This window comes from Ambystoma mexicanum, chromosome 14 (assembly GCF_040938575.1).
Source record: "Ambystoma mexicanum isolate Mex_15411 chromosome 14, UKY_AmexF1_1, whole genome shotgun sequence".
Classification (NCBI taxonomy): Eukaryota; Metazoa; Chordata; class Amphibia; order Caudata; family Ambystomatidae; genus Ambystoma; species Ambystoma mexicanum.
The window spans coordinates 310,254,607-310,280,907 of record NC_090940.1 but is presented as its reverse complement, the minus strand read 5'-3'; the positions used below and the strand labels follow the sequence as shown (position 1 = coordinate 310,280,907).

General features: G+C 42.5%; 1 protein-coding gene across 5 annotated transcripts in view; it reads left to right on the top strand.

The window, feature by feature from the left end:
- DGLUCY (D-glutamate cyclase) overlaps positions 1 to 26,301 on the top strand; it is an 847,613-nt gene that overhangs the window by 71,553 nt on the left and 749,759 nt on the right. Inside the window, exon 1 of one of the 5 annotated variants that reach the window (XM_069637443.1) lies at positions 5,204 to 5,301. The exons of 3 other annotated variants lie outside the window; for them this stretch is intronic. In XM_069637443.1, the coding sequence (XP_069493544.1) occupies positions 5,275 to 5,301 (27 nt within the window). In that variant the 5' untranslated portion in view covers positions 5,204 to 5,274. Of the gene's footprint in view, positions 1 to 5,203; positions 5,302 to 26,301 lie in introns of those variants that run through there. One more of the 5 variants, XM_069637448.1, reaches the window with a different exon arrangement.

The following is a 26,301-nucleotide window of genomic DNA, read 5'->3' as shown; positions in this document are numbered from 1 at the left end:
TAAGATTCTGTAAAGGCACTTGGAAAATTAGGGTGGAATATTTAGGGAATTCAGTTGGGTCATTGGATAGATTATCCTCCGATGCCTTCTGGGAAAGAATGATTGCGGGTCATGAAACAAAATTGACCTTAAATATCTTAAGGGTCTTGCAAAAGACAGGTTTTATATCGTCAGAATACTGTTGATTTATTGTCAAAACAAGGGAAAACTAATTAGATATTGACGTGATGAATTTCATTTTAATATGCTAATTTTATAAAATTGTGACGAATTGATTTTAAATGCTACTTAGATATATTTTATAAATATGATGTTTTTCTTATATGTATATATGTATTGTTTTTGAATGTGAAAAAAAACCCAAATGAGGTTATATCACAATAAAAAAAAAAATTAAAAAAAAGTAGTTGCTGGTGGTATTGACAGAATTGTTTGATAGTCTGCGCATTAAAATAATCTGCAGCATGTGTCCTGTTCCTCATTCAGTGGGGCAGCAGCTGACGTCACTGCGTGAGCGCCCAAATCTGGCCCGTGTCGGGCGCCTTACCGCTGGGGATGGCAGGGGCAGCCAATGGTTTAATTTCACTGGATGGGCTCTTCCATCATCCCAAACGTGTTATGCGCGGGCGGTGCCTTCAAAAACACGCTTCCAGGACCATGTTGGGCCATGGTCGGACTGGGGCATACAATGTTCTCGGGCACAAATTACACAGTGTCTCACAGTTGCAAAGGGCAATTTATCCAGGTGTGAGTTTTTGGGATAGCATTTTCTGTAAAGTTGTGAATTGACGCGATTCGCGGATGATGGTTTGGGGGCCACTCTTTTGAGGTGAGGGGTGGCCCACTTTTTCTTTTGGGTGTCTGGGCTTATTTTTTGTCCCAGTCCGACCAGGGACGTCATTTCACCAAAATGCCAGGGGTAGCGGAAGTGACATCACAGTGCCACACCCCCAAGAGTGACATCACAGGAAGTGATGTCATTTGGCCACACCCCCACCCAACAGGAAGTGATGTCATTAGACCACACCTCACAGGAAGTGATGTCATTAGACCACACCCCCACAGGAAGTGATGTCATTTGACCACGCCCCCACCATGACATGGCCTCATAAAGCATTATCCCTCAGTGCACTAAGAAAACAATGGTTACCATATCAGTGTATTGTGACATTTCATACAAGAATGGATCATCATATGTAGCAGTGTCAAGGTCCATGTTGCCACGTGAAGTGTATGAACGCCAATCCCCTCTTGATGTGGATCTGCCCTGTTATTTCAACAGGACTACAGAGCCAAATCACATTCTGGGGGGACAGGGATAGGGGAAAGCCAGGATAAAAGGGGAGAGGAAGAATATTTCAACAGCAAACATGTATGGAATCCTCAGTTTTTAATGATTCTTCTTCTTGTGTTATTTTGGCTGCCAAAAGATTCGTTCAAAATGTGTTCAAGGCATACAGTGCATTACTGAGTGATACAAACTTCAGTACCCAAAGCCTCATCAGTCCTGTCCCCATATTTTATGGGGGAAAAATCCTGGCTGCATTTTGCATTCCTCCCACACTCACCAACACTCTTTATATGCCTAGGTTTCTGTTCCTACATGTTCATTGTCCTCCACACCCCGCACCTCTCCACAATGGTACACATTCCAACAATTAGTACTATTATACAGATTTTGAGATAATGCCCAACAGTTGCTCTTCCTTCACTCTGATCATAAGACTTAAAATGTAGTTTCTTACCATATTGAGCAGAACAGTGGCTTGATAGACGTACCGGTGCTGCTGTTTCAATGGCATGTGAGGTGAAGATTCTTACTCCAAGGCAGGTTGTTGCTTAGGTGACCGGAAACCAGAGGACCGGACCCATGGCACCTCTCCTCTTCCCTGCACTTGCGCAATCTGAATGACACAAGGCCTAGTAAGATCATTTTTTGTCCCCCCCTCCTCGTCTTGTCACGCCTAGAAACACTTGTGTACAAGCGTGTTATAAATGTCACATCATATCATATCATATATCATACCTATAACCCAGCATATATGCAGAACTCGGATTAGCAGCCTCAAAGAATGTGCAGGTCCTCAAGCATGGATACAGGAGACAAATCAGAAGCAACGAGAAAGGCGCAGAGACCTTAGAATTGGTAGTGAATACAGGTTACAAGCTGCCAGGCAGGTGCACACTTTGGGACTTGGACAAAGATTAGAAGAGCGTCATGGTTTTCAAGTGGTGTTGCTGTTACTGAGCTATGCAACGCATTACTTTATCGTGTCCAGTATATCAATGGTCACTATTATTATACGTGAAGCAACACAATAGCCAATCAAACCATGATTGTACTCCTTGAACTACATGACTCTTAGGGATTGACAATGTAGAAATATTTTTGGACTTGCAATTGTGACAGGTTAAATGAGATGCCCAGGATCACACACTTAAGTTAAGAGGTGAAGCTTGGACTTGAGCACAGCATGTCATTTCTGCACTTGACCAAACTGTTTTCCAGTTCTTGTCATATAGCAAGGTCCTCACATTTGTGTATGTTGACATTCATGAGCTAATACATAACCTGTTTTGTATACCGGATACACCATTCACAAACTCACCAACATTTAAAAATAAATTTACAGAACAGGCAGAGTTGGCCAACCACAATATGATCCCTTAACCTGGAATGAGCACAGGAAGCATTACTTGATAAATTGGTCTGAATGGAATGTACTTGTCAATAATAGCCAGGCAGAAGATGTCAAGCCTCAGCAGCAGTACTATAACATTTGCAGACGTGCCTTTTATGCTTTTAAAAGAAATGGGCAAAGAAATATTTTCATCTGCCCCGCATGTGCCTCCCCAAAGTGTGGGCCAGGAGCCCATTTTGCTCTCCCATAAAGCTGTCTCTGCCCCACCACCTCCCCCTGTGACAGTTCACCAAACCCCCGTTAGTAAAATGAATGGTGCTGCCGTCGGCACCAAATTCATTTTACTAACGTTGCAATTTATGTGCCGGCGGCAGCTTAACATTGCAAGCCGGCGGCGGCACATAAATTACAACGTTAGTAAAATGAATTTGGTGCTGCCGTCGGCGGCAGCTTTGGAAAGCAAGCCGCCGCCGGCACGGCGGCACCGAATTCATTTTACTAACATTGCAATTTATGTGCCGGCGGCAGCTTAACATTGCAAGCTGCCGGCACATAAATTGCAACGTTAGTAAAATGAATTTGGTGCTACCGTCGGCGGCGGCTTTGGAAAGCAAGCCGCCGCCGGCATGGTGGCACCGAATTCATTTTACTAACGTTGCAATTTATGTGCCGGCGGCAGCTTAACATTGTAAGCCGTCGCGGCCGCCGGCACACAACGTTAGTAAAATTAATTTTATGCTGCGGCCGTCGGCCGCGCGGCGACCACCGGTCCAAGACCACTCTGAGCTGACACGGCTCGAGCCTCGGTCACTTACCTCGAGTACTCCTCGAAGTCACTGGCCTGGCCTAGTGTGGCCTTCTTCTTCAGTGCGTGGTGGATCGTGGATGCCTGCCCTGGACACACAAACTGGTCTGGAGCACAGGAGCAGCAGTCCGAAGCACACGTTCCACACGTGCAAAATGGAGGACAAGTTGGCAACACAACTTAGCGTCGCAGCACGCTGTGGCCACGCCCCCTCCTCCTCTGATTGGTCAACAGCCAGAGGTCGCAAGAGATTGACAGGGGTCGCTGGCCAATCGCCAGCGGTCGCTCTTGCGACCTCTGGCGACCCCCAAATGACGTCCCTGAGTCCGACCCTGGTAGGTAATGGTGCCACAGCCCTTGTTAAATAGCCCTTTGGGCGTCCTGTTACCTCGGGCTGACATGGCGTTACCAGCTAGTGTTTAATTACCTAAAAAAGATTTTTCAGTATAACGTTTTTTTAAACAGAAACTGCACTGAAAGGGTCCTCAGAGTATTGGTGCCTGGAGGCTCCAGGTGATCGTTGTTGGCACTGCTGGACTTATCTGCCCTGCCACTTTTTTCGCTATACACAGCACTCCGCAGAGTCTGGAGTTTCCCTATTCCATGCTCGAGTCTTCCAGTCCTTTCTTTTCCATTACGTTCCGGGGACCCGTAGTCCTGATTTTAAAATAAATGGGAAAGTAAACATACATGTCCCACAAAAACAGAACCGGAAGAACTTCTCGTGCATGGCGTGGGCGATCATGTGAGCTCTGCTTATCAAGACCCTTCAAAATGTTCTTAGTAAAATGTGTCAGAATCCAAGTGACTGCGAAATGTATTAAAGGTTTAATAAAATAAAACCTAGACGTGTGGATATAAAAAGATGCTGGTCATCTATTAGAGGGTGCAAAGGCACCCAGCTACTTGATGGAGAAAGAGTATGGGTGTCAATGTGGCTTCACAGTCTGACCACTCTCACATTGTCTCACAGAGCTCCCCCCTGACCCTAACATAGATAAATGTCGTTATTTTTTTATAGCGCTTCTTCCCTGCATTTAATCGTCGTCTATGCACTTCAAATTCAGGCAGATTTGGGAACTGAGGCACAGGATGCTGAGATTCCTTGCCAACAATCACACATTGTGGTCATGCAGGGGAGCTGGGACTGGAATCTGACTGTGAGATTCAAAGTTGTCAACTCAGCCACTAGTCCACAGCTCATTGCAGATCCTAGCATACCTCTCTTGATACCCTCACTATGGGGGCCCAAGTGGCCCCTTACATAAAGCCGCCATACACTAGCATGGCGTTTAACAGTCCCCCACAAAGTTCTTAATACATAGTTAAAATGATACCTGCCCATCAGACCCTCATTCTCGCAAATACGGCCTTCATGTTGTTGACCCGCATACTCCCTCTTAAATAGCTCCCAACAGACACTTGCGCATCTTCCATCAGATCTACATGTGAACTCCAGTAAACCCACAAACTCCCTCTCCATCCGGCCACGTGTATGAGCAAACGTAAAGCAAGACCGATATTCTGTTTCCTTTCAGTGAAATGTTTTATTGTACCCCAAAGCTAGATATGGTGGGGGAGAGGGGCTGGGTTTGGGGAGGTGAGTTATTTTAAAAAATAAGAAGAATGCTCCATTAGTTCTCAAAGACGGTCACATGACGGGTCTCTGTTTGGACTGTAGACTTTGGACATCACCTCCTTAAGTTATCCATTAAAAGGGTAATTCATTGAACTGTCCCTAGCACCGAGTTAGTGCCCTATGGCTAGGTTTTCCTTGTCACTTGTTTTCATTCAAGAGGCAGAGCGTGCAAGAGTGCGAGTATCCCAATGGCTTCTTCCACCCCAGAGTACGAGGTAAGGTTAGCGCTACATCGTTGTGTGTGTGCCATCTTTTGATTGCACCTACACTACTATGTTTATACACAAGTGTTTACATTTGAGCTTGTATGTGATGTTCTGGCACTGTTAGCATTTTTTGTGATGTCTTGCACTTTTTGAATATTTATTAACATTTCTGTTTGGTTTGTATGCATTTGTGTACCATTGGAAACGCATACATTGCAATTGTTGTTTTGCACATCTTGGCCTGACACATTCCAATATGAGGAATTTGGTTCATATTAGATATAGCTACGGTGAGCACGGTAGTAGTTAGCACCACCTATTAAGAGTGTGTGTTGAATATGCCGGGACAGTGGCACCGATTATGTAGAACCATGGGGTTTCACGCCAGTCTCCTAATCCTCCTCCTCCCTGCTCCCAGGAGGGGTAGAGCCTTCTCCAGCAACCTCTGCTTCAGAGCTGCTCTTCTAGGGGCAGCTAGATCTTTTTCGTTTCACTGCCAGTGGTGACTTCTTTCATCTCACTAGTGCTAGCAGTGTATTGAGGGCCTTTTATACCAATTCATGACATTTTCACCTGCTCGCCCAATTGTTGGTTAATCATCCCGTCAATATCCCTGCGCCCCTCTTGCCAACACCTATTCCAAACTCACTAAAGAACAAACTTAGTTATAAAGTAGTTAAACGTGGGTCTTCAATGCTAAGATATATATACTCGCAATCATTTACTACTCATAGATTTTACGCAGTGGTAGAAGTGTACCTAAAAAAAGTAGTGGAACTATGGTCTCGGCAAGGCAGAGGGTAGGTGGAAGCATAGTGCAACATGTGACAAGGTGTTGCGGCCAGGGCATTCCAATAGTCTTAAGTGACTAGTAACTATGGCTCCTATTACAACTTTACCCTTGAACAGGCACATGAATGGAGAAATCCTCTATATAGAATGGTGAATATGGTGATAAAAAGAAGTCACGGCATGGTAAACGGACAAAAATAAGTAGTGTACCACCATTCCCGACCGTGCCCGCTCACTTTGATCACTGGATTCTGGATCAATTAATCATGTCACCCAAAAACTATAAAGGACAACTCTAGTTTCACACACATAACCATAGTGAAAATAGCTATGTTACCTCACATATGCCCATATAATTACAATGATCAATTCACATCGAGTGCCCACTTTATAGTGTGCTAAATGTAATTAAAGGGAATACGTGCTGGATATTCCATTTGTTAGACTCTAAACTAAATCTGTTAAGTATTCTCTAGTGATCTAGTCACATTTAATTATAAAGTAAAAACATGTTCTTAAACTAATTTCTGTAACGTATTGTATGTTTAGATACACATTGTATCAAACCATCCCCAAGAACAGGTTTTGTCACACATGTATAATCAAGAAGAGAGATTGAACGCATTTGGAGTTGGCCCATATTAGGTATGAAATGCCCTCCCAGTCCTGGCATTCATGCTCCCATCAAACTGCATTCTGGTACTTGTATTGCATTTAATGTTGGAGCATTAAACTACAAATACCACACAAGAAAACAGAACGACTTGAGCTAAAAGCCAGAACTGGTAAAACATCCCAAATCCTACCCAGAAAATCTTACACCATTTTTGTTTTCCCATATTTTCCCCTACTCTTACTTATTTGTTAAGCCAATCCCCCTATTCTGTTATCTCACTTCCAGCTCAGCCTTTAAAACTGAAATAACAACATGGATTTTCTAGGAGTTGGCACCCTTGCACATAATACTAGTTAAACTCTTGCCAGACTACTCTGCAGACCATATTGTATGTTGATGCAAACCTGGGTGCAATGGGAGATTGTGTAGTCTAAATTGCAAATTGTGCAAACCGAAAGCATGGGCTCACAGCCAGCCTTCCCCACTTGACCAATTTGTGCATTCCCAGTGAAATCTCTCTACGATATGGGTCTTATTTTCTTCAGTTGCACAAAAAGCCCCATTGGGGCTGTGACCATTGAGAAGAAATAAGGGTTGGCATTTAATAAAATGTAATTCTATTGGTGGTGGCGGAGCAAGAAGAACATTAAAAAGTGATAGATGCAAGGACTTGAATTATCTTAAACACTGATATTGCTCTAGGCAGCCTTCCATACTATCATTATTTCTCCCTTCTAACCCATTACAGAAGGGGACAAGCAATAATCAAATCAGTGTTGGTCCTGAGAGCAAAAGTAGCATTGCAGTCTCAACTGCTAAGCTGTAAATCTGCTACCCCCCTAACCCCTGCATACACCCCTTCAATGGATATCTAGCAACTCCAGACACGTTACACTTGTGGCCTAGCAGATTAGGGAGGTCTGCTCACATTGCCGGCAGGAACAAGACTTATTTGCACACAAGGTATGAAGGGCTACTCAGAGCAATGGCAGTTGTTCTGGTTGATAAAAAGCCTTCCAGTCCTCGCATATCAGTTCAATTTAGCCCTCTGAGTGAGCCAGTGTACACTCAAATGTGGGTTAATTGGTTGCTACACCTAGGGATTCGGGCTATACCCCAAATATTAAGTCCAACAAGATGGAAACCTGTCTGGGGTTGTTTTTGTCCCTGAGCTAATGGCCCTCGGAAACGTGCATCTGTTAGGGATTACACCAAAATAATCCTGAGTCTAAATAACCAGACAAACTCGAGAAGATGGCAAGTTGCTGTTTTATTAGCGCTTATCTAAAACAGGGAGTTCACAACGGACATCAAGGAACGGACGTTCATTTTCAGCAATTTCCACATAAAATACACTATACTTTCTTTGTGCGTCAGAAATAGTGAAAAACCTAACAAGGGTTGAGATTGGTTAAGGTACACATCTAGATGTACAATCAGATAGGGGCTAGGTTTGTTATTGGCTGTCGGATATCATGTAGACAACATATATATGTGTCATTTAAGAAAAATCAGTTACACGTTGTTTCATTGGTTTCTTAATCGATAAGGTCCTTCATTATATGGACTAATGCAATTGGTTTGGCATGCTTGTGCCATGTCTGGAGTGTTCGGTTCAATTAGCAGCACAAAAACCAAGACCCAGGTGCAAGTAGATAGGACATGGAGCTGCCCTACCACCCAATTAGCCCAACGTCTCTCATCACCCATGCCTTCTGCTATGACATTCTTTATACTTGGCCTTGCAGAGTATTCTTGTCCCAGGAATGCAACTGGAGAGAGGGCACTTGCTATCGTATCCGGAACTCCAAGTTCAAGTCCTATTTTCAGCCTTGACTCACGTGACAAGAGACCACAATTCTGTTCATTCTGCAAGCTTTTAAATGTTTCAACGAATAAAGACTTGCTATCTTCTGTGTTCTGTCTTGCACCTTAACGTGAGAGGATTCATCCTGTGCACACATGTTTCTCTTCAGCGTAGATAGCTGACCTCGACTTCTCAGTTCTCGACTTCAGGCCAGACCGCCTCCCAGCGCAGCTCCAACAACCTGCTGTTCTACTGCGACACAGCCTTTCATTTTCTCTTCATGATTCTTTGGCTTAATTATTTCATGATACCAATGTCCATTCTCTGTACAATGGTGGTTCCGCCTGTATTCTATTCACTACGTGTAGCTAGCCTATACGATGACCTGATCTATCTTGCATATCAGCGTATTTACATTCATTATACTTCTGATTTCTGCAGCACTTTCTAACGTGTAATCTTCTTTTACACTTTAAAGGTTCACTTGATTATTTACTTCGTCATTTCTCTTCTAGGATTCATACATTGTCTCCAATCAGTTTTTCAGGACTTTGTGCACACTTTCTTATGATGTCATCAGTCCATTCTCTTAGCTCTTGCTTATATTCCTTCAGGGATTTACTCCTGCAGGCTGTCATTAACATTTGATTTGGCTGTCTTAATGGATACCGTCTTCCGAATACTCGCTGCCGTATTGGTAAAATAGCTGGTGTTAGACAGGACACAGTCTCATGTCTCCAATACAGGGGAGGTAGGGGGTTAGGATCTCCTCTGGATGTGTACGTCTGCTCCTCTACATTCCACCCTCTGGTTGAGTCTCAACCACCTCCTAAAGTTTTCCTGCTTCTTTGAATCTTCTCTTGAAGGGTTTCTTTGGTATCCATATCTTCTTCACCCCCTTCAGGGTGCCCACATTTTTGATGCGTTCGTCCACACTCCAGGTCATGTAATTGCATTCTCCCCTTGGGGTACGGAAGACCCAACATCCCACATAATTATTATGATCTCTTGGGTGCAGGAATTTCATTTCTTCAGGTGCCACAATACTTGATTTTATGTGATTTCTAATGGTACTTTCATTCTGCTTGTGGTCTTCCGTTTTATCCTTCACATCAATCATGATCTTCATTCCCACTGCCTCCTTTTCTTTTTTCAGGCATTGTCCAATTATCTATATAACACAGAATCCGAACATTATCATCACCAATATTGCCCCAAGCAACTTGAACACATTTGCCATACAGTTGGTAATCCATGCAAACAGGAATGAGAACCAATCATCATCTCCAATAGCCTCTGTCTCCTCCTCCATTTTCGTGTGCGGTTTTGTCAGCATAGTTATAGTATCCGTCAAGGTCCCGTTAGTACAAAAGTACAGCAAGAAGGCCAGACCTTGGCGCAAACACTTCCTTCCATTGCTGCAATCATGTCGAGCACATGCCTGTTCTGGGGTGTCATTAACCTTATGGCCCTCAACTCTTCCTTTAGGGCGTTAAATCCTTTTATAGTGGCATTAAGTGTCTGTAACAGCTCCCATCAGGTGATCTGCAACCATTTGGCATTCACTGCTGCATGGAGGACAGGCATAAATATAGATGCCATTATCATAGCAATCTTGCTGGACAACTTGAATCTCATTGTAAGCTTCTATTGATTTAGCTGAGAAATAATTCTCTCTCTCTTCATCCGCTGGAGTGCAAGCAACCTTCTTCTTTTTTTCAAGTGCTCATTCACTTTTGGAAATCCCTCGATATTCCGGTCGCTCTGGGGATTCACCAAGGTTGGAACATGGATGAGTACAATAGAACACGCTCCTCCCCAGTTCCTGGGCAACTTCATATATGAACAGGAGATTGAAAATTAGTGGGTTTGATACAATTACTGTGCGGTAATTACCATTCTGTAATATACAAAAAACTAGAAGTTGTGATCCGGCAGCGAGGATCCCAAAACAAGAAACCTACCCACTAGGGTTTAAGTTATAAAGAACACAAATAATTATGTTTTGAGATAACAACTTGCGCTCTAGATACCAATAATACTAGTCTATAATCTCTGAGTTCGATATTCACAAAGCACATTACTTAGATGGATATGTATTGTCCAAAGAACACAAATTTTGTCTTCTTGGCTTAGGTAGCCACATTTATTTCTTGTCAAAAAAACAGCCGACACGTGTTTCGACCACCTGGTCTTTCTCAAGGCTGTGAGATGTCATTGTTCCATAACAACAAATACGTATCTCTGTTTTGACAAGAAATACATTTGGCTACCTAAGCCAAGAAGACAGTATTTGTGTTCTTTGGACAATACATATACATCTAAGCAATGTGCTTTGTGAATATCGAACTCAGAGATATAGACTAGTTGTAATATTTGTATCCAGAGCGCGAGTTGTTATCTCAGAACTTAATTCTTTCTGTTCAACTTCATATATGCTCTGGATCCACAGGCCCAATATCAATCCATTACAACAGCAGTCCCTCTCCTCATTCCTGGTCTATCAGTTATGTTTGTGCACCCTTTATTTGCTCCAATTCAGAGTTTACTTTTGCTTCGAAAGCACATTGTTGCATTAGTCAGTGGGACAGAGAAAATCGGCGCTAACACTAGGAATCAAAGACAGGGTTGCAAGAATGATTCTGACAGTATTACAAGGTATCAAGGTAAGGATGGGATGACTTAGAGAGGTGAACTAAGGACAAGGCAAAGCAAGGTATACTATGGTTTTCTATGGTTCCTATTGATACTCACAGTCCACTTTAGTTAGGATTTTGGACAGTCAGCGTTCTGGTCACCACACAGATCTGGTCTAAGAAAGGACAGCCGGACAAAATCAATGGAACAGGATCATCTCGGCATGGACTGGCACTGGACTGCTCACTGGATACTACAGATCAGCTGGATGGCAGGTTTGCAGCAGGCATGCATTTAGTGAGCAGTAAGCCAGGTTAATTCAGGATGCTTCCCAAAACGCCACAGCGTTTCCCTTGGTTATTGGGATTATTTTAGAATTGAGGGCTAGCTGAAGCAGGATCAGCAATGCTTGGTCTTGTGGTTGGGATCTGGAGTCTAGATTGATAAAGCAAGATGAAGACAGGAACAGGACACCGGCTTAGGAAATCGGGAATCAATGTCTTTTTGTGTGTGGTCTAATGCCTACTGACATCATCACAGTATTTGACTGGGGCAGGCTTTACTACACCCACCTCTATCAACCGGATTGGGCAGGAGTAATAGTCTCCGCCTAGCATTTTGCTGGTTGAATTTTAGAAAAGTAATGTCAGGTTTATGAGGTGAGTTTTACAGTGTCCAGAAACCTCCCATAGTTATTGGAACTAAAATCTAATTTTGCCACAAACATATGTTTACACAATTGCAACGTTTTAGCAAATCAGATACACAGGTTACATATTTTGTGCATCACATTTCAGTCCAAACCTCCATTCCATGAGGTCTGGTTTTGCCCCTCTACCAGTTTTTTCGCGCTTTTCAATGGGATTTATATCACTCAAAATTCTACAACTTTATACAGAGGTGGGGATTGTCATTAGGGATGTATATACACAATTTTACATTTTGCAGCATGGATGCTTTTCTTGTAATCCAACATATATCACCATTTCTGTCCACAAGGTCTCAATACATTCTACCAAGTTTTAAAATAAAGACCACAAATTCACTTTTACACTGTGAAAATTCTACATTTCTACAAAGTTTTGCTGCCGAGATACACGTCTTTAAAGTTTCCTTATGAAATAGTCCTTAGAAACAAACGGGAGTCACTGAATCATTTTTTTTCTTTTACGCTGACACCAACTGGCAGTTCCTTCCAAGCAGGATGGGGGGGAGTTCCTCAGTCTGATTGAAGTTTTATTGGCTCTCACACCTTCAACTTCCTTTTCTGGGAACATTATAGTCCTGGGTCCCAGCAGAGACAAAAGTCTGTTCTACCCTGTAATTATCAGGGGGTTGTCAGTATCTGCTGAGAGTTTTTATGATAGTCCCCTTCCCCTTGGGGGAAGTTTCGTGGCTGGCAACTGGAATGACTGATTTTTCTGAGAGCTTTCAAATCCAGCCCATGTGTTTTAAACTCTTTAATTTCTTATTTTGGGTCTTGAATTAAACAAACCTGTGAAAGAAGATAGCCTATGTGTGTATTATCACCAGTAACACAAACCCTTTACATTGCTAAGTAAGCAGGTTTTTATACAACAATTTATTTTTAAACATGCCAATTTTTCTTACGTCAGCAAAAGCCAATTTTTCCACATGTGTTAAAACTGCTAGCATTTCTTTCTTTCATTCCGGTTTTGCAGCTGCCTCAGATTGCCCACACTGTCTTTTCAGCTGTAGTCATTTCCTTGAAGCAGGAGTTATCAAAAGTATAGATACATTTACCCTTTACCTGGCTCAGAGAGTAAAAAGTCTCTTTGAACTGCTGCACCTGGATACATTTTGGCAAGAAATAAACACGTGTTCCTGTGCGAATGAAAAGAAAATTGCTTCTTGATTTCTCTGAGTTGGTGTGACTGGCCCTGTCAGGAATTATGCCTGGTTTTGGTAAAGCACAGGGGAACAGTGGTTTCAGAATGGAATTAGCGAAAAACAGCATTTTGTTTAATTTTGAAGGGGAATATTGGGTTTTCAGCAAAGCAATGCTGCCTCTTGACTTAATTCCATGTATATGTTTCAGAGCACACTGGCACGCTCCTGCAGTGTGTCCCCTGTTTCATCCTGCCTGAAGTGTGTGTGGCAGGATGATGCAGCCATCTTTTTGGTTGTTGCAAAAATGCAGTTTTGAGGTACTCGCATGCACAGGAGCCAGCACAGACATTTTGCTGTTTCTTGCGCAATTGCAGCTTAGTGATGTGGTAAAGCATAGCAGAGTGGGTCAATATATCCCACAGTATGTAATGCCTTTGCATTAGGCACGCTAGCTATTGTGGCAGCCTCAAGTTGAGCTAAAAATGTGTTTATGTGCATAGTTCTATTTGCTGCTAATGGTCTCTCCTTCTGAAGAATCACCTGAACTGAAGCCAGAATTTTCACCTCAGGTGTACATTTTAACTCGGATGTGGGATATACATGTTACTTGTATGCAATTGGTTTAATCTCCCCTAGGTTGCACACTGTGTATGTGAAAGCATTATCTACAACCAACAGGTTTATCTCCAAGCTTTATCTGTATTTCTGTCCTGCAAAGGACCAGTTTCAGTCATTAATGAATACACATGGTGCAGAATGTGATTGTGTTCTGGCAGCCAGTGGGCTGCTTTGAAATTCGGTTTCATCAAAGCATACAATGGTTTCACTAGCTCAGCAAAATTAGATACATAAGATCTGCCAAAATTTAACAGCCCTAGAATAGTCTGTAACTGCCCAAGCATGGTGGGTGGTCGTATCCTGGCGCACTTCTCAAGAAAATCTGCTGACAAGCCTCTTCCCTCATCTGAAAGGGTGAATCCTAGAAAGGTAACCTCACGATGAGCTATTCTCGATTTTTTTAAAATTTTTATTTTTTTATTTTTTTTTGGAAGTTAATCTCATATCCTTTTGCAGCCAATGTGTGAATGACTCTGTCTGCTTGTTGCAAGTGTTCACTGAAATTCTCATGGGTGATGTAAATATCATCTACATACTGCCAACATTTAAGAATGTCTGCAAGCAAGCTCTGTATTCTACTAGAGAATGTGCTAGGTAAATTCTTATACCCCTGCATTATTCTAGTGAATTGGAAATGTGTTCCCTTAAACGTGAATACAGTGTATTTCTGGCTCTCCACGCGTGTGTGTGAAATACCCATTGCCTAGATCAAGGTTTGTTTTATATTTACATCTGTGTGAGTTGGCTAGCAATCCAGAACTGTGTTGGTTCTGGAATACCTCCGTCTTACAATGTGCATTCAAAATTTGAAAATCCACAATAAAACGGTAAGTACCATCAGATTTTAAAACGGGGAGCACTGTACTATTATGTGGGCTAGCCTGCTTTGATTACCCCCTGGTCCATTAGCTGGTCTACTATGGTTTGCATGTGGGCGACTGCCTGTGGTTTAACTGGATACTGCCTCTGTGGCGGTTATAGTTTCTGTACTGGAATCACATGTGCTGGACACTCCTTATCATGCCCCACAGGATTTTTAAACAGCTGCAACGCTGCCAATTCCTTGCACATTTTTGCATTAGTTCCCCACTCACTTTTTGAAAAAGCAGTCCTTACCACCTCTTCACCCCTGGGTGCTTGTCGCACATACAATGGTGGACAATCTTGAAATGCTAACAGTCCTTTATATTGGATGTATAACTGTGCCCAAAACAGTGCTTCAATCTTTTTAGGGTGTTCACCTTCCAGCTGAATAATCACAAAATGCACTTCATTATGTGCTAATGTCTGCCCAGTCGGTGTGGTGATTTGGACACATTACTGTGTGCCCTTGTGTGCTCCAATAGTGCTTTGTGGCTTCATTCAAATATGGAAATGTCAGACCCGGAGTCTAATAGGACCTTGATCCAATCGGTGTGTCGCTTAGTCTTCGAAACGATTCGATGAGTGCATGGACTCTGCATTTTGGGAAACCTGTAGGGCTGCCATGTGGTTTTTCTCAACCTTCGCGTCCTTCCGCCTCAGCTTTAGAATGATCTGGATTCCTTGCCTGTGGTGAAGGAGACAGACTCTCATCAGTGCCATACTTCTGTGGACTTTTCATGTATTTCCCATCTCAAAATTCATAGTTAGTAGGTCTGAAATGGGACTGCCCCCTCCCCCCCAGGCTTACCCCATGATCGTCTACCCCTGTGATTGCTTTGCCACTGCGGGGCATGCATATCTCCTGTAGCTTTCTCATTTTTAGGCCCATGCTCAGGATATTTTTCTTCCTCTATTGCCGATAACTGTCGCCTCTGTGGTTTGCTGCCCTTCTTACCATGTACGATCCTCGTACTTTGGAGGGCCTCCCATCGTGGTGCGTTTCCTTATCTGGCTTGCCATCTTTGTTAGCCTTTTTCTGTGTCTCTGCAGGTCTCCTGCCTAAGTGATCCCTGCCTAGTGATTGATAAGTGGATGTCACTATGTCCTCAAATTGTTCCCTTTTTATCTTGCTCATTCAATTGGGAAAATGGCCTATGGACCTCTAACCTTGCAGGCTTTCCTTTTAATTATACTCTCAACCATTTGATAATTATTAGATACTATGGACAAGCCTAAATTCATGGCTACCTCCACGCCTTGTGTTCCCATGTCTACTAGTATCAGTGCTTGTGATGTGATGGACGGCGTGCTTATCAACTGTAAATAAAGCCAGCTATAAATTGATATCCAGCTGTCACAGCTCCCTAAATGTGGTGTGCAATCACATGGAATGAACATGCCTAGTGCCCTATGCCTGTGCTGTGGGGTAACTTGAGGGTAGGCTGCTTGCAGTTGTCCTAGTTTCTCTGAATACCACTTGGGTGTGTCTTCATTTCTGGACAGGTAGGACCATAAAATGAGTCTCAATGTCTGTAGTTGTACCCCACCTGCACCCAGCTGTCCCTGAGGCTGGTGAGCCGGTGCTATACCCTCCTGTGCCGCATATTGTTGCACAATATTGCACGCTGTGTCAAAATGGGTGGCTAGCAATTGGTTGTCAGTCTGCAGATATGGGCCTCCACGGTTCGGATGAAACCGGGCTAAGAATTATAGTGACAGATTGGGTGTGGCTAACGGTCCATGCCTAGCACCTGTTTGTGGGTAAACTAGATTACCTCCAAACCAGTTGACATGTCCAAACCAGTTGACATGATTTGTATGTGTTAAAGCCAATTCAGGAAACTGGTATGGCTGATACTGGATGGTGTCTAAATCTCCCCTCACCAGGAGAGTTGTATATACTCTATTTGTCTCATTGGGTGTGGTCTTTAAGTAAAGAACGATTTTGCTGGCAATCCACCTAGTTGCACTACTGCTACTGTGAAGTTGGTATTCACTGCTTGGCAGTGCGCTGATCAAAGCCATTCATACAGCGCCATTCTACAATGGATGGGAATATTGATTTCCTAATGAGCCATCTTCTGTACTCACTCTAACCTCTTACGTTAAAAAAGCTTTTTAGAAAAATATTTTTCCCTGTCCTTTTGTCGTGACTGGGACATGAGGTTATTAAACTATTAGTAATGCTATGGTCATCTCTAAGACGTTCCATCTTTACGGGTGCCACCTGACTTAATTTGTTGAAGTCAAGCTTGATTCCTGCCCCTTCCCTCCACCTCAGTTGAGGCTGTGGGAAGTGGACATGGAATCAGAAGTCATGTTTTATGATAATACGCACCCCAGTGGGTGACCTAGCGCTTGGGACAGCCTTCCTGAGTGTTTGTGTCAAGGATGTCACTCTGTCAAGAGTGGCACAGGACCCCCAGGTAGGGTTTGGGTGGCTACGATGATGTAAGGTGACAGATAAGTACACACACAGCAGGAAACTCAACAAGAAAGAAAAGTAGGCAACTGTAGTTGTGAACAGAAAGGGGCAGAAAATACAAAGATACAAACAAACTGGATTCCCTCTTGGGGTGTATGCAGATATGGAAAAGAGTGTTCCACGGACCTTTGGAAACTCCAGCCTTCTGCACAGATTACTATTATAGGGGCCCACTCTGTCTGCTCATGGCTGGGAACAACAGCTGTGGGTGTCTATAACACTGCTGAAAACGCGACAAGGGAAGGGGCAGAGGTTGCCTGCCGGAAACTGCAAACAAGGAAGCAGGGCTGCAGTAACGGATGGCACAAGGTGCAGAAAAACTGTAGTGGATTACAGAGGACTGTAGTAGGCTGCAAGGCAGAGAGTCCAGAGGAGCAGGACGGAGAGCTGTAGTAGGCGGCAGACAGAGAGCCCAGAGGAGTAGGGCAGCAAGGAGCGAACCCAAAGGAACAGGGCGTTGAGGCAGGGAGATCAGAGGGTCAGGGCTGAAAGCAGATGAGAGTAGCAGGCTGCAAGGCAGGGAGCCCAGAGGACCCGGGCTGTAGGCAGCAGAGGGTTGCAAGCTGCAAGGCAGGGAGCCCAGAAGAGCAGGGCAGCGAGGCAGGGAGCCCGGAAGGATAGCGCTGTAGGCAGCAGAGTGTAGCAGGCTTCAAGGCAGGGAGCTCAAAGGACCAGGGCTGTAGGCAGCAGAGGGTTGCAGGCTGCAAGGCAGGGAGCCCAAAGGACCAGGTCTGTAGGCAGCAGAGGGTTGCAGGCTGCAAGGCAGGGAGCCCAGAGGAGCAGGGCAGCGAGGCAGGGAGCCCAGAAGGCTAGGGCTGTAGGCAGCGGAGTGTAGCAGGCTGCAAGGCAGGGAGCCCAAAGGACCAGGGCTGTAGGCAGCGGAGTGTAGCAGGCTGCAAGGCAGGGAGCCCAAAGGACCAGGGCCGTAGGCAGCAGAGGGTTGCAGGCTGCAAGGCAGGGAGCCCAGAGGAGCAGGGCAGCGAGTCAGGATCAGGAGCAGGTAAATACAGCAACAGGAACAGCATACAAATTTGTGGTTCAAGGCATAAAGGTGCTGGAAGGACTCTTAATGCAAGAGACTGAGCTCCTGCAGGCATCTGCTTAAATACAGCCCTGCCCTGTACTGAGGCAGGCTAATTGGCAGCACCTGGATCAGCACACCTGAAGATAATCTGCCTCCTCCCTCTCTGGTTCTGAGATGGTGGAAGCAGCACTGATCGCTAGGGCTTCTGGGGATTGTGGTTCCAATACTGATGAATGGGAATGGCCAGGAATTGATAGCTGTAGCAAGGTGCATTATGGTACATGTAGTTAGTTGAATTAAATAGGACAGTACCAATGTCGTACAAATGGAAATGAAGGACCAAAATGTGAATAGGGGTTCTTTAAAGAGTATTATGAAAATAAACGAGTACCATATCGTCCATGATGGTTGCCAATGTGTGCGCCAGTGGCACAGGCGTGACAGTTTGTGCTCATTAGCATAATTTAACAAATACAGCCAGGAAATTTGTGAAGTTCTTTTGGACTCAAAGAGACACCATTCTGAAGCATTATTCAAAAATATGCAATTGACAATGAGGATAGTAGGTTCATATATTTTTAATATCACATCTAACTTTTGCAAGCTCTAAGTTGCATTGCACAGGCTATAACAAAAGCAACTGCGAAATTACGGTTCATATGAAAAGATTGCTATGTAAGCGAAGAGCATGGTTTACATTTATCTAGAAAAAGACAAGTGATCCTTTTAGTTTAGTAGCTTGAGTGACCTGGGATTTATACTATGTTCAGCTATGCTATGCTATGGAGTGGTGTAACATACTAAGTGCCTTTAGTCTCAAAATGCACACAGCAAGACTTCCAATTTAACTCGTGCTTTAGGGCTAGATGTGCTGCTCATGACCCGACCATCTCCATATCTCTCTCTCTCTCTCTCTCTCTCTCTCTCTCTCTCTCTCTCTCTCTCTCTCTCTCTCTCTCTCTCTCTCTCTCTTCTCCCCCCACACCCCAGTCAGCTTGAGCTTTATATCTAAGACGGGACTTGGACTGTCTAATATGTGTGCATCATTTCCACTACGTGGGACGTTAAGGCCTAACACTTAAGTGTTCTTTACGCTTAAGAGTGTTCCTTTGCTTTGCTTGAACATGCAGTATTCGATATGCACACTCTAAAGACATGTCGTGTCTGTTGTTCAATGACTATTCCATTGCATTCTATGGTTTTTGGTTCAGCAGAGGACTAAAGCCTGTCATCTTCTTCCAAGCGATGATGGTCTATTGGTGTTTCCTGCCCTTTGACTGCTTATCAGATCTAAATGGTGTAAAAAGCAACTCTTGACCTTTCTACGTGCCGTTTAAGACAGGAAGTTGCCACTTCTGTTAGGCTTCTCTGCTGCGGGGTGGGGGGAAGCTACGATTTCCTGATCATCGCATTTTGCTAAAGCTAAGAAGCAAGTGTATTTGTGTGTTCTTTGGTAAAGACACGTGCGTTATTTATTCAAGGAACTACATTGTCTGAAGGAAGTGTCTGCTTTTGTATCTTCTCAACAGCCCTTGCATTATGTGGAAGTGTGTGCCTTCTAGTCACCGAACATTTGTAGCCTCTTGCTGTTGCTATTGACTGATGTGTGACCAACTGTCTTATCAGGCTCGCTGTTCATTATCCATAATCCACAGCAAAACCAGTCCTCTGCAATAGTGGCAGCAAAACTTTCTCGCGTATATTTGCGGGTTAATGCAGCTGCTCAAATGCCACTTTTAGTAAAGCTGCAGGCATCACTGGCTTTCCTGTCTCCATAGTGCTTCAGTGGGGGATAAAGAACACTCCCTAAATCTCCATAGTTCCTGCTCTTGTTGTGGGGCTCTACCCTGTATCTCTATTAGTTTCGTAATTGACAGCATATTAAACCCATCTCATTTCGGCATAATTCTATTCGATAATTCTCTAACATTTTCAGTTTCAAAACTCTATTTTTCAGAAGAATACGTAACCCTTTTGGCCTCTAAATCTGCGGTTTTGTTTCAGCGTTAAACAAAGTCTGTTTGTTTAGTATGCGTTGCGCATTTTATGACCGCTATGGCCACTGGGAGTTGTAGTGCCTTAATGAGCCTGTCCAATAAAGACGCATGTTGCACTGGAGTGCTGTCTGCACGGAAATAACCCCTCCTTTTCCAATGTGGCAGCCCTGCGTGCACGGTTGATGTCACGTAGGCCGAGTCACTGTACACCGTCACTTCCTGATCTTTGTGTTTGTCGAGTGGAACAATTAGTGCTGCCAATTCTGCTGCCTGTGCTGAAAAATGGGATGGTAGTCTTGCATTCGCCATTACCTCGAATTGACCATTTAATCTGTATCTGACAACTACAGATCCTGTATCTCTCTCCCCACTAGTTTGAACGATTTTTGATGACCCATCAATAAAAAGAATCTCCCCTCCTGCTAAAGCATTTTCTTTCACTCTGGGTATATCATCATTAAATTCAACATAGTGCAATCGTGTACATGATTACCTTCTTCTATAGGTTCAGCTACAAACGTGGCTGGTTTCACTATTTTCCATCTCACAATTTTAATCGCTGGATTAGAAATCATTACTTCATATGCAGATGCTCTTTGTGTTGTCAATGTACTTCTGTGTTTCTCTAAAATGACAAATATGGCGTGCTCCGCATATAGTGTCATTGCATAGCCCAAAACTACATTTACCTTATACTGAGTTTTTTAATCGGGGACCGAAAATAAAAAAAATCTCATTTTTGTATATATAGTGAATATAGTCCAAGCAGAATACAGCAAATTTAGAGTGAATAGAATAGAGTGAATACAAGCAAACATTAATTTGGCAGTTTGTTTCTTATATAATCTATGACATTGTAGCACCGGTTTCACCAAAATGCTGCTACATTAAGGGCCATTTGAAATACTTGCCCAATGCCGTGCTAACTGCAGTACACCATCACTGTGCTAACAGGTTATCATACTGCTGAAAAATCAATACTGTGACATCAATTGGAAGGAAATGATTTGACTGGAATTCAGGTTAGTTTCCCTAAATGTTAAGAGCCCATGGAAACCAATCCTTTTATGTAAAATGTTTGAGGATCCTCTGCGTGGTTCTTTATTTGAGCAATTTAAAAGAAGAACGCAGGATGTAGTTAAATGCTACATTACCAAATGCACTTTACAGCTGGAAACTGGAGCTTTTGAATACCAGATGGCGATCCAGAACCCTACTGCAGCCAAAACCTTTTTGTGGCAGAATGACTGGTCTTTAACCCACGATAGTTCAGAAAATTATAGAAGATGATCACCTGATTTTCTCAATGTGCATAAGAGGTTGGGAGTATGCGCTCTGCATTTGGCTCGGTTTCCATCTAGGAAATGTGGCCTTAGCCTCTTGCATTTTAGGCTGAACTTACTGCCCACAAAAGAACATTGTTTCATATGGAAAAAGGCTAACTGCGAAAAGGCGCAATGTGTCATTGTACGAGAGAAGTAGAACCTCTTAAACACATTATCCTTGCATGTGAAGACTTGCAGGAACTTTGATTTCTTTTAGCAGCGATGTTAGGGATGTGCTCCTTTCCCCTTGGGAATCTTTATGGGCTCAATTACATGATTCGTCCTCCTGGTCATTAGGGAAGGCTTTCATCAATTCTTGGTCAGAACGCAATTGATTGAATTTTAATGGAACTATCATTGATTGGTACTAAAATGACTTTAAAATAGATTTTTTTAAGGGTAATTCTTTGCACTGTACATTTTCTGAATCGTATTGTATGAACTGTATTTGCGATGTATATTGTTGGGATGTAGGTTTTATTGGAATGTTATTTAATCATTGTCTGTTACTTTGTTATTGTGCAGAGTTTATTTTTAGTAAACTGAACGCACAATTAAATAACAAATACAAATACTGTGACATCCCCGGTTCAGTGGGGCCATGGCCTAGTAGTTCTGATTGGACTGCTCTTCCCATTGCTGGCAGGACCAAGGCTAGTTTGCAAATGGCTAATCCTCTACTGTTATGATGTGGTTGGGCTAAAATAATGTTGTTATGAAAGGCTGTCCAGAGCAATGTCAGTGGTTATGATTAATGTTAACATTTCTATCCACTTGTTAAAAAATGTTAGTGCAAAGAGGAATGTCATTTAAAACATCTAGGCCTAGTGAGTGTTATCACCCATAAGTCCCTGCCTGTGATGTCACTTCCCATTACATCAACTAGATCAAAGATTGTGCTGTAAGGATTGGCTCCACCATCCCCTAACCCACCCCGTTGAATTTAAAAAAGACACCTCTGTCTTGGAATGAGGCTTAATTAATCTTTTCCTCTTTTACTTGGGAGCTGCCTAGGATAGAGAGCCAATAGGATCTATGCTATTTATCAAAACAACACATTTCCTCTTCTGTGAAGAAACATGGGAGTGCTTTATTTACCTAGACCTTCAAAGTTGGTGCACTTCTAGCTAAAGAAACTACTCTTTGTAGAAGTGCATTTCCTAGACAAGTGTGGTGCCCAGGATGAAACACTAGAACATGCTCCAACATGCTTTGATGTCATGTATCAAACTCAATACTCCAGCCCCTCCCCAACATCATTATTAATTGCAAATTAAATAACGGTTTATTGACTTGTGCTTAAATCAAGAAGACAGACAGGCATTCATTTTCATTGTCTCATGTTTCTTCATTGTCTCATGTTTCTTCATTGTCTCCATGAATGTGAATGGCACGCCTCGGTTTGGCTGCCACAGAAGAGTCCATTCTTTCTGCATTGTCTATTTGTCTGTGTCACTCTCAATTAAAATAATATAATTGAAAGTCTATCAAAAAGCTCATCAGCCACCGAAGGCTGGAAATCTATTTTGTAAAGAACAAAAAAGGAATCCAATGAGGATAACTGCGTCCCCTGCACACTTTCTGTAAGGCCAAATTAGCCTAATGGAGATTAAGTAAAGAACTATAGCAGTTATTACCACTTCAAATCTTATATGCAGGTAATTTTAATAAAGAATTCAATAGTACATTTGTGTTTATAAAAAACAATTTTTTTCTTTTTATTTGTATCTTGGTTGGCCCACCGCGTTTCGAGTTATGTACACTCTTCATCAGGGGCAGCATATTCAACAATTAAAGTCTAAAAAAAGAAAAATGACATGCAATATTATAGTAAAATATTTTTTGAAAAAAAATATTAGAGTAATCATGATAAACATTTCCAGAATGACATCCTGTCACATATGTTCATCAATGACCCAGTAAATACTCAACATGAGAAGAGCTGGCGCTAATTTAAAGCAACATTCTGTTACATGTGTAATACAATGTGAAAATGTTATTAATTTTCATTTTTACAGAAGTGGCTTAGTGTGTCCAACACCTATACTCAGAGCGAGGTATGTTTAAAAGAATGTCTCCATGTGGTGAAAAGAATAAGTATGCAATTAAAGATAACTCCATAAAGGTATAGATCTTACCTAAACGGTAGATATGTTCATGGGGAGGATAAGAGAATGAACATCAACTTAGGTAAATAATTCCAAGTTCTGTGGAACCTGAGTAATGAAAAAAATAAGGAAATTCCAAAAATGGAATTAGACATGTTTACATTAAAGTGAATGTAAAGAGTCTAAAGGTTTAGAAAACGAAATAGTTGTAAAAATCAGGTGGCAGTCTTACCTAAAATAAAGAGTTTAGCATAGGCTGAAAACCGGTGTTTAGTGGTCCAGAGTGGAGGCAGCTGGAGGATCGCCAGTCACCTTAAGAGGTAGCTTGAGTAAGCAAAGGATCATCCAGTCTGGAATGAGTTGGAGAGCCAATGATTAGGAAGCTCAACCTGATATAGTATCAGAAGACAAAAAAGAGGTATGCTGTAGTTTCACTTACTTGATAAGAATACAACCGGCACGATGGAGAACGTCCAGATGCGGTCGGGAGCCGCTGCTGAATGCTACTGTAAATACACGGCCGTGTATATATACGTCAAGGAGCTATGACGTCATCCGCGCATGCGTCAGTGGCGCCGGACGTATCAGTGACGTCACTCGCGCATGCGCGGGAAGACGTAAACAAAGCTGAATAGGAATAGAGAATGTGAGTTACGCAACAATTTTAAATGTATGATGGATCATGGAAGTCCTATTCTGAAGGGAAAGTATCATTCTATATATGGTCATATTTTTTTAAAAAAAGAAGCGGAAAAATATTTAGTAGAAAGCGAGTCAAAATAAGTCCCAACAATGATCTGGTGTCCAGTATGATATCAAACTGGGATCAAATATGGGGAAAACGCTGTATTAAGGCTCATCACATAAAATGTAAAGGACGCATAGAGACTGATGGTATGTGTGAGAAGGAGCTCTTAATGTGGGCAAATTGTTTTAGGTGTAGGCAGTGTACCTACAATGTGTAAATGCAGATGGAATGTCCAAGAGTGTCTTGAATACTGTAGTACAGTATATTCACATATTACAGCATCGCAACCAATTCCAAAAGTGACACAGTAATTCATAATGTACAGAAGATGTATATCATTTCTATCCCAAAGGAGAGAATGGGTGTACATTCTAGTGCCATAAAGTAGCAGTACAGAACAATTAAAATTATGTTAGACTAGAATATTAATGCATGAAATACATACCAGCGTATACAACTAGGCAAGTATAAAACCATAGAGGCACTATAAATAGCTAACTTCCTTGTCATAAGAATTAATGTTAGCAGTCTGGTCCATTAAGTACATCTATTAATAAAGTTTTGAGGGAGAGTGTAGTCCCAGGCAACATGTCTGTATGTATAACCTATACATGTAGGTAATCATGTATGTAAAACAAGACCAAATGTGTTTCAGTTATAGAAATGGACCCAAATAGTAGTCCTCATTGATCCCGAGTGGAGTCATGGCGTCCAGTTTATTTATCCAAAAGAGTTCCCTTTGGGCCAGAAGTTTGGGAAGATTGCCGCCTCTGCTTAGAGGTCGTAGGACTTCTAATACCACAAACCTCCATTTGTGATACATTATGTTTCATATCCCGAAAGTGTCTATAAACTGGGGATTTGCAGTTTTGCATCCTGATGCAGGATTTGTGCTCTGTCCACCTGTCTTTAACTTTCCTGTTGGTCTTGCCAACATAATATTTGCTGCAAGGGCAACGTATGACATAAATGACGTTTTTCGTATCACATGTTGCAAAATTTCTTAGCATGATCTTCTTGCCATTATGGGGATGTCTAATGTGGTCGCCTTTTATCAAGTTGTTGCAGTGTTGGCAGTGTAGGCAGGCGAAGGTGCCTGCTTTTGGTTTGCTGAGAGTCGTCTGAGGTGATGATTTAGGTTTCTCTGTTTTTATCAGTTGGTCTCTCAGATTCTTTCCCCTTTTGTAGGCCATCATTGGTGGATCGGGAAATAGTTCTGTGAGTGTGCTGTCAGATTTGATGAGGTCCCAGTTCTTGTATATAATTCTTTTAATCTGAAAGGTTTGACTTCAGTATCTCAATGTGTGGATCAGACCCTTTTCATTTTTCTTAGGATTCCCTTCAAGTAGTGTGCTTCTGTCTTGGGTTTCTGTGCGTGTTATGGCTCTGTCTACTACTTCGGGTGGAAATCCTCTGTCCAGGAATCTTTTCTTCATGGAATTGTATTCCTCATGAAGTGTATCAGTCTCAGACAGCTATTCACATCTGTAGGTTTTCTGTAGATTTTCGTCTTCACTGTGTTGCCTGTTAACTCTACCGTGACATCCAGGAAGTTCACGGATGGCTTTCCAATTTCAATGGTTAATCCTATTTCTGGATTACATGTGTTAAAGTTCCAAAAATTGAGAAGTTCTGTTTCTGTGCCCATCCATATTCCAAAAATTTCGTCAATATATCTCTGCCAACATTTTATTTTGTCCTTCCAAAGGAGATTGGGTTCTTTCATAATGGTACATAAAAATGTTTGCATAAAATGGGGCCACTGAGGGCCCCATCGATGTTCCAGAGATTTGAAGGTAGAATTGTCCATTGTGTCTAAAGTAGTTATTGTATTGTAGAATGGTTCTTATTAACACACAGACAAGTTGAGATTCAAAAAATCTTTGCATTGGAATTACTGAACATCATACTATACAGTAACTACTTTAGACACAATGGACAATTCTACCTTCAAATCTCTGGAACATCGATGGGGTCCTCAGTGGCCCCATCTTATGCAAACATTTTTATGTACCATTATGAAAGAACCCACGTACCGGATAATCTCCTTTGGAAGGACAAAATAAAATATTGCCAGAGATGTATCGACAACATTTTTGGAATATAGATGGGCGCAGAAACAGAACTTCTCAATTTT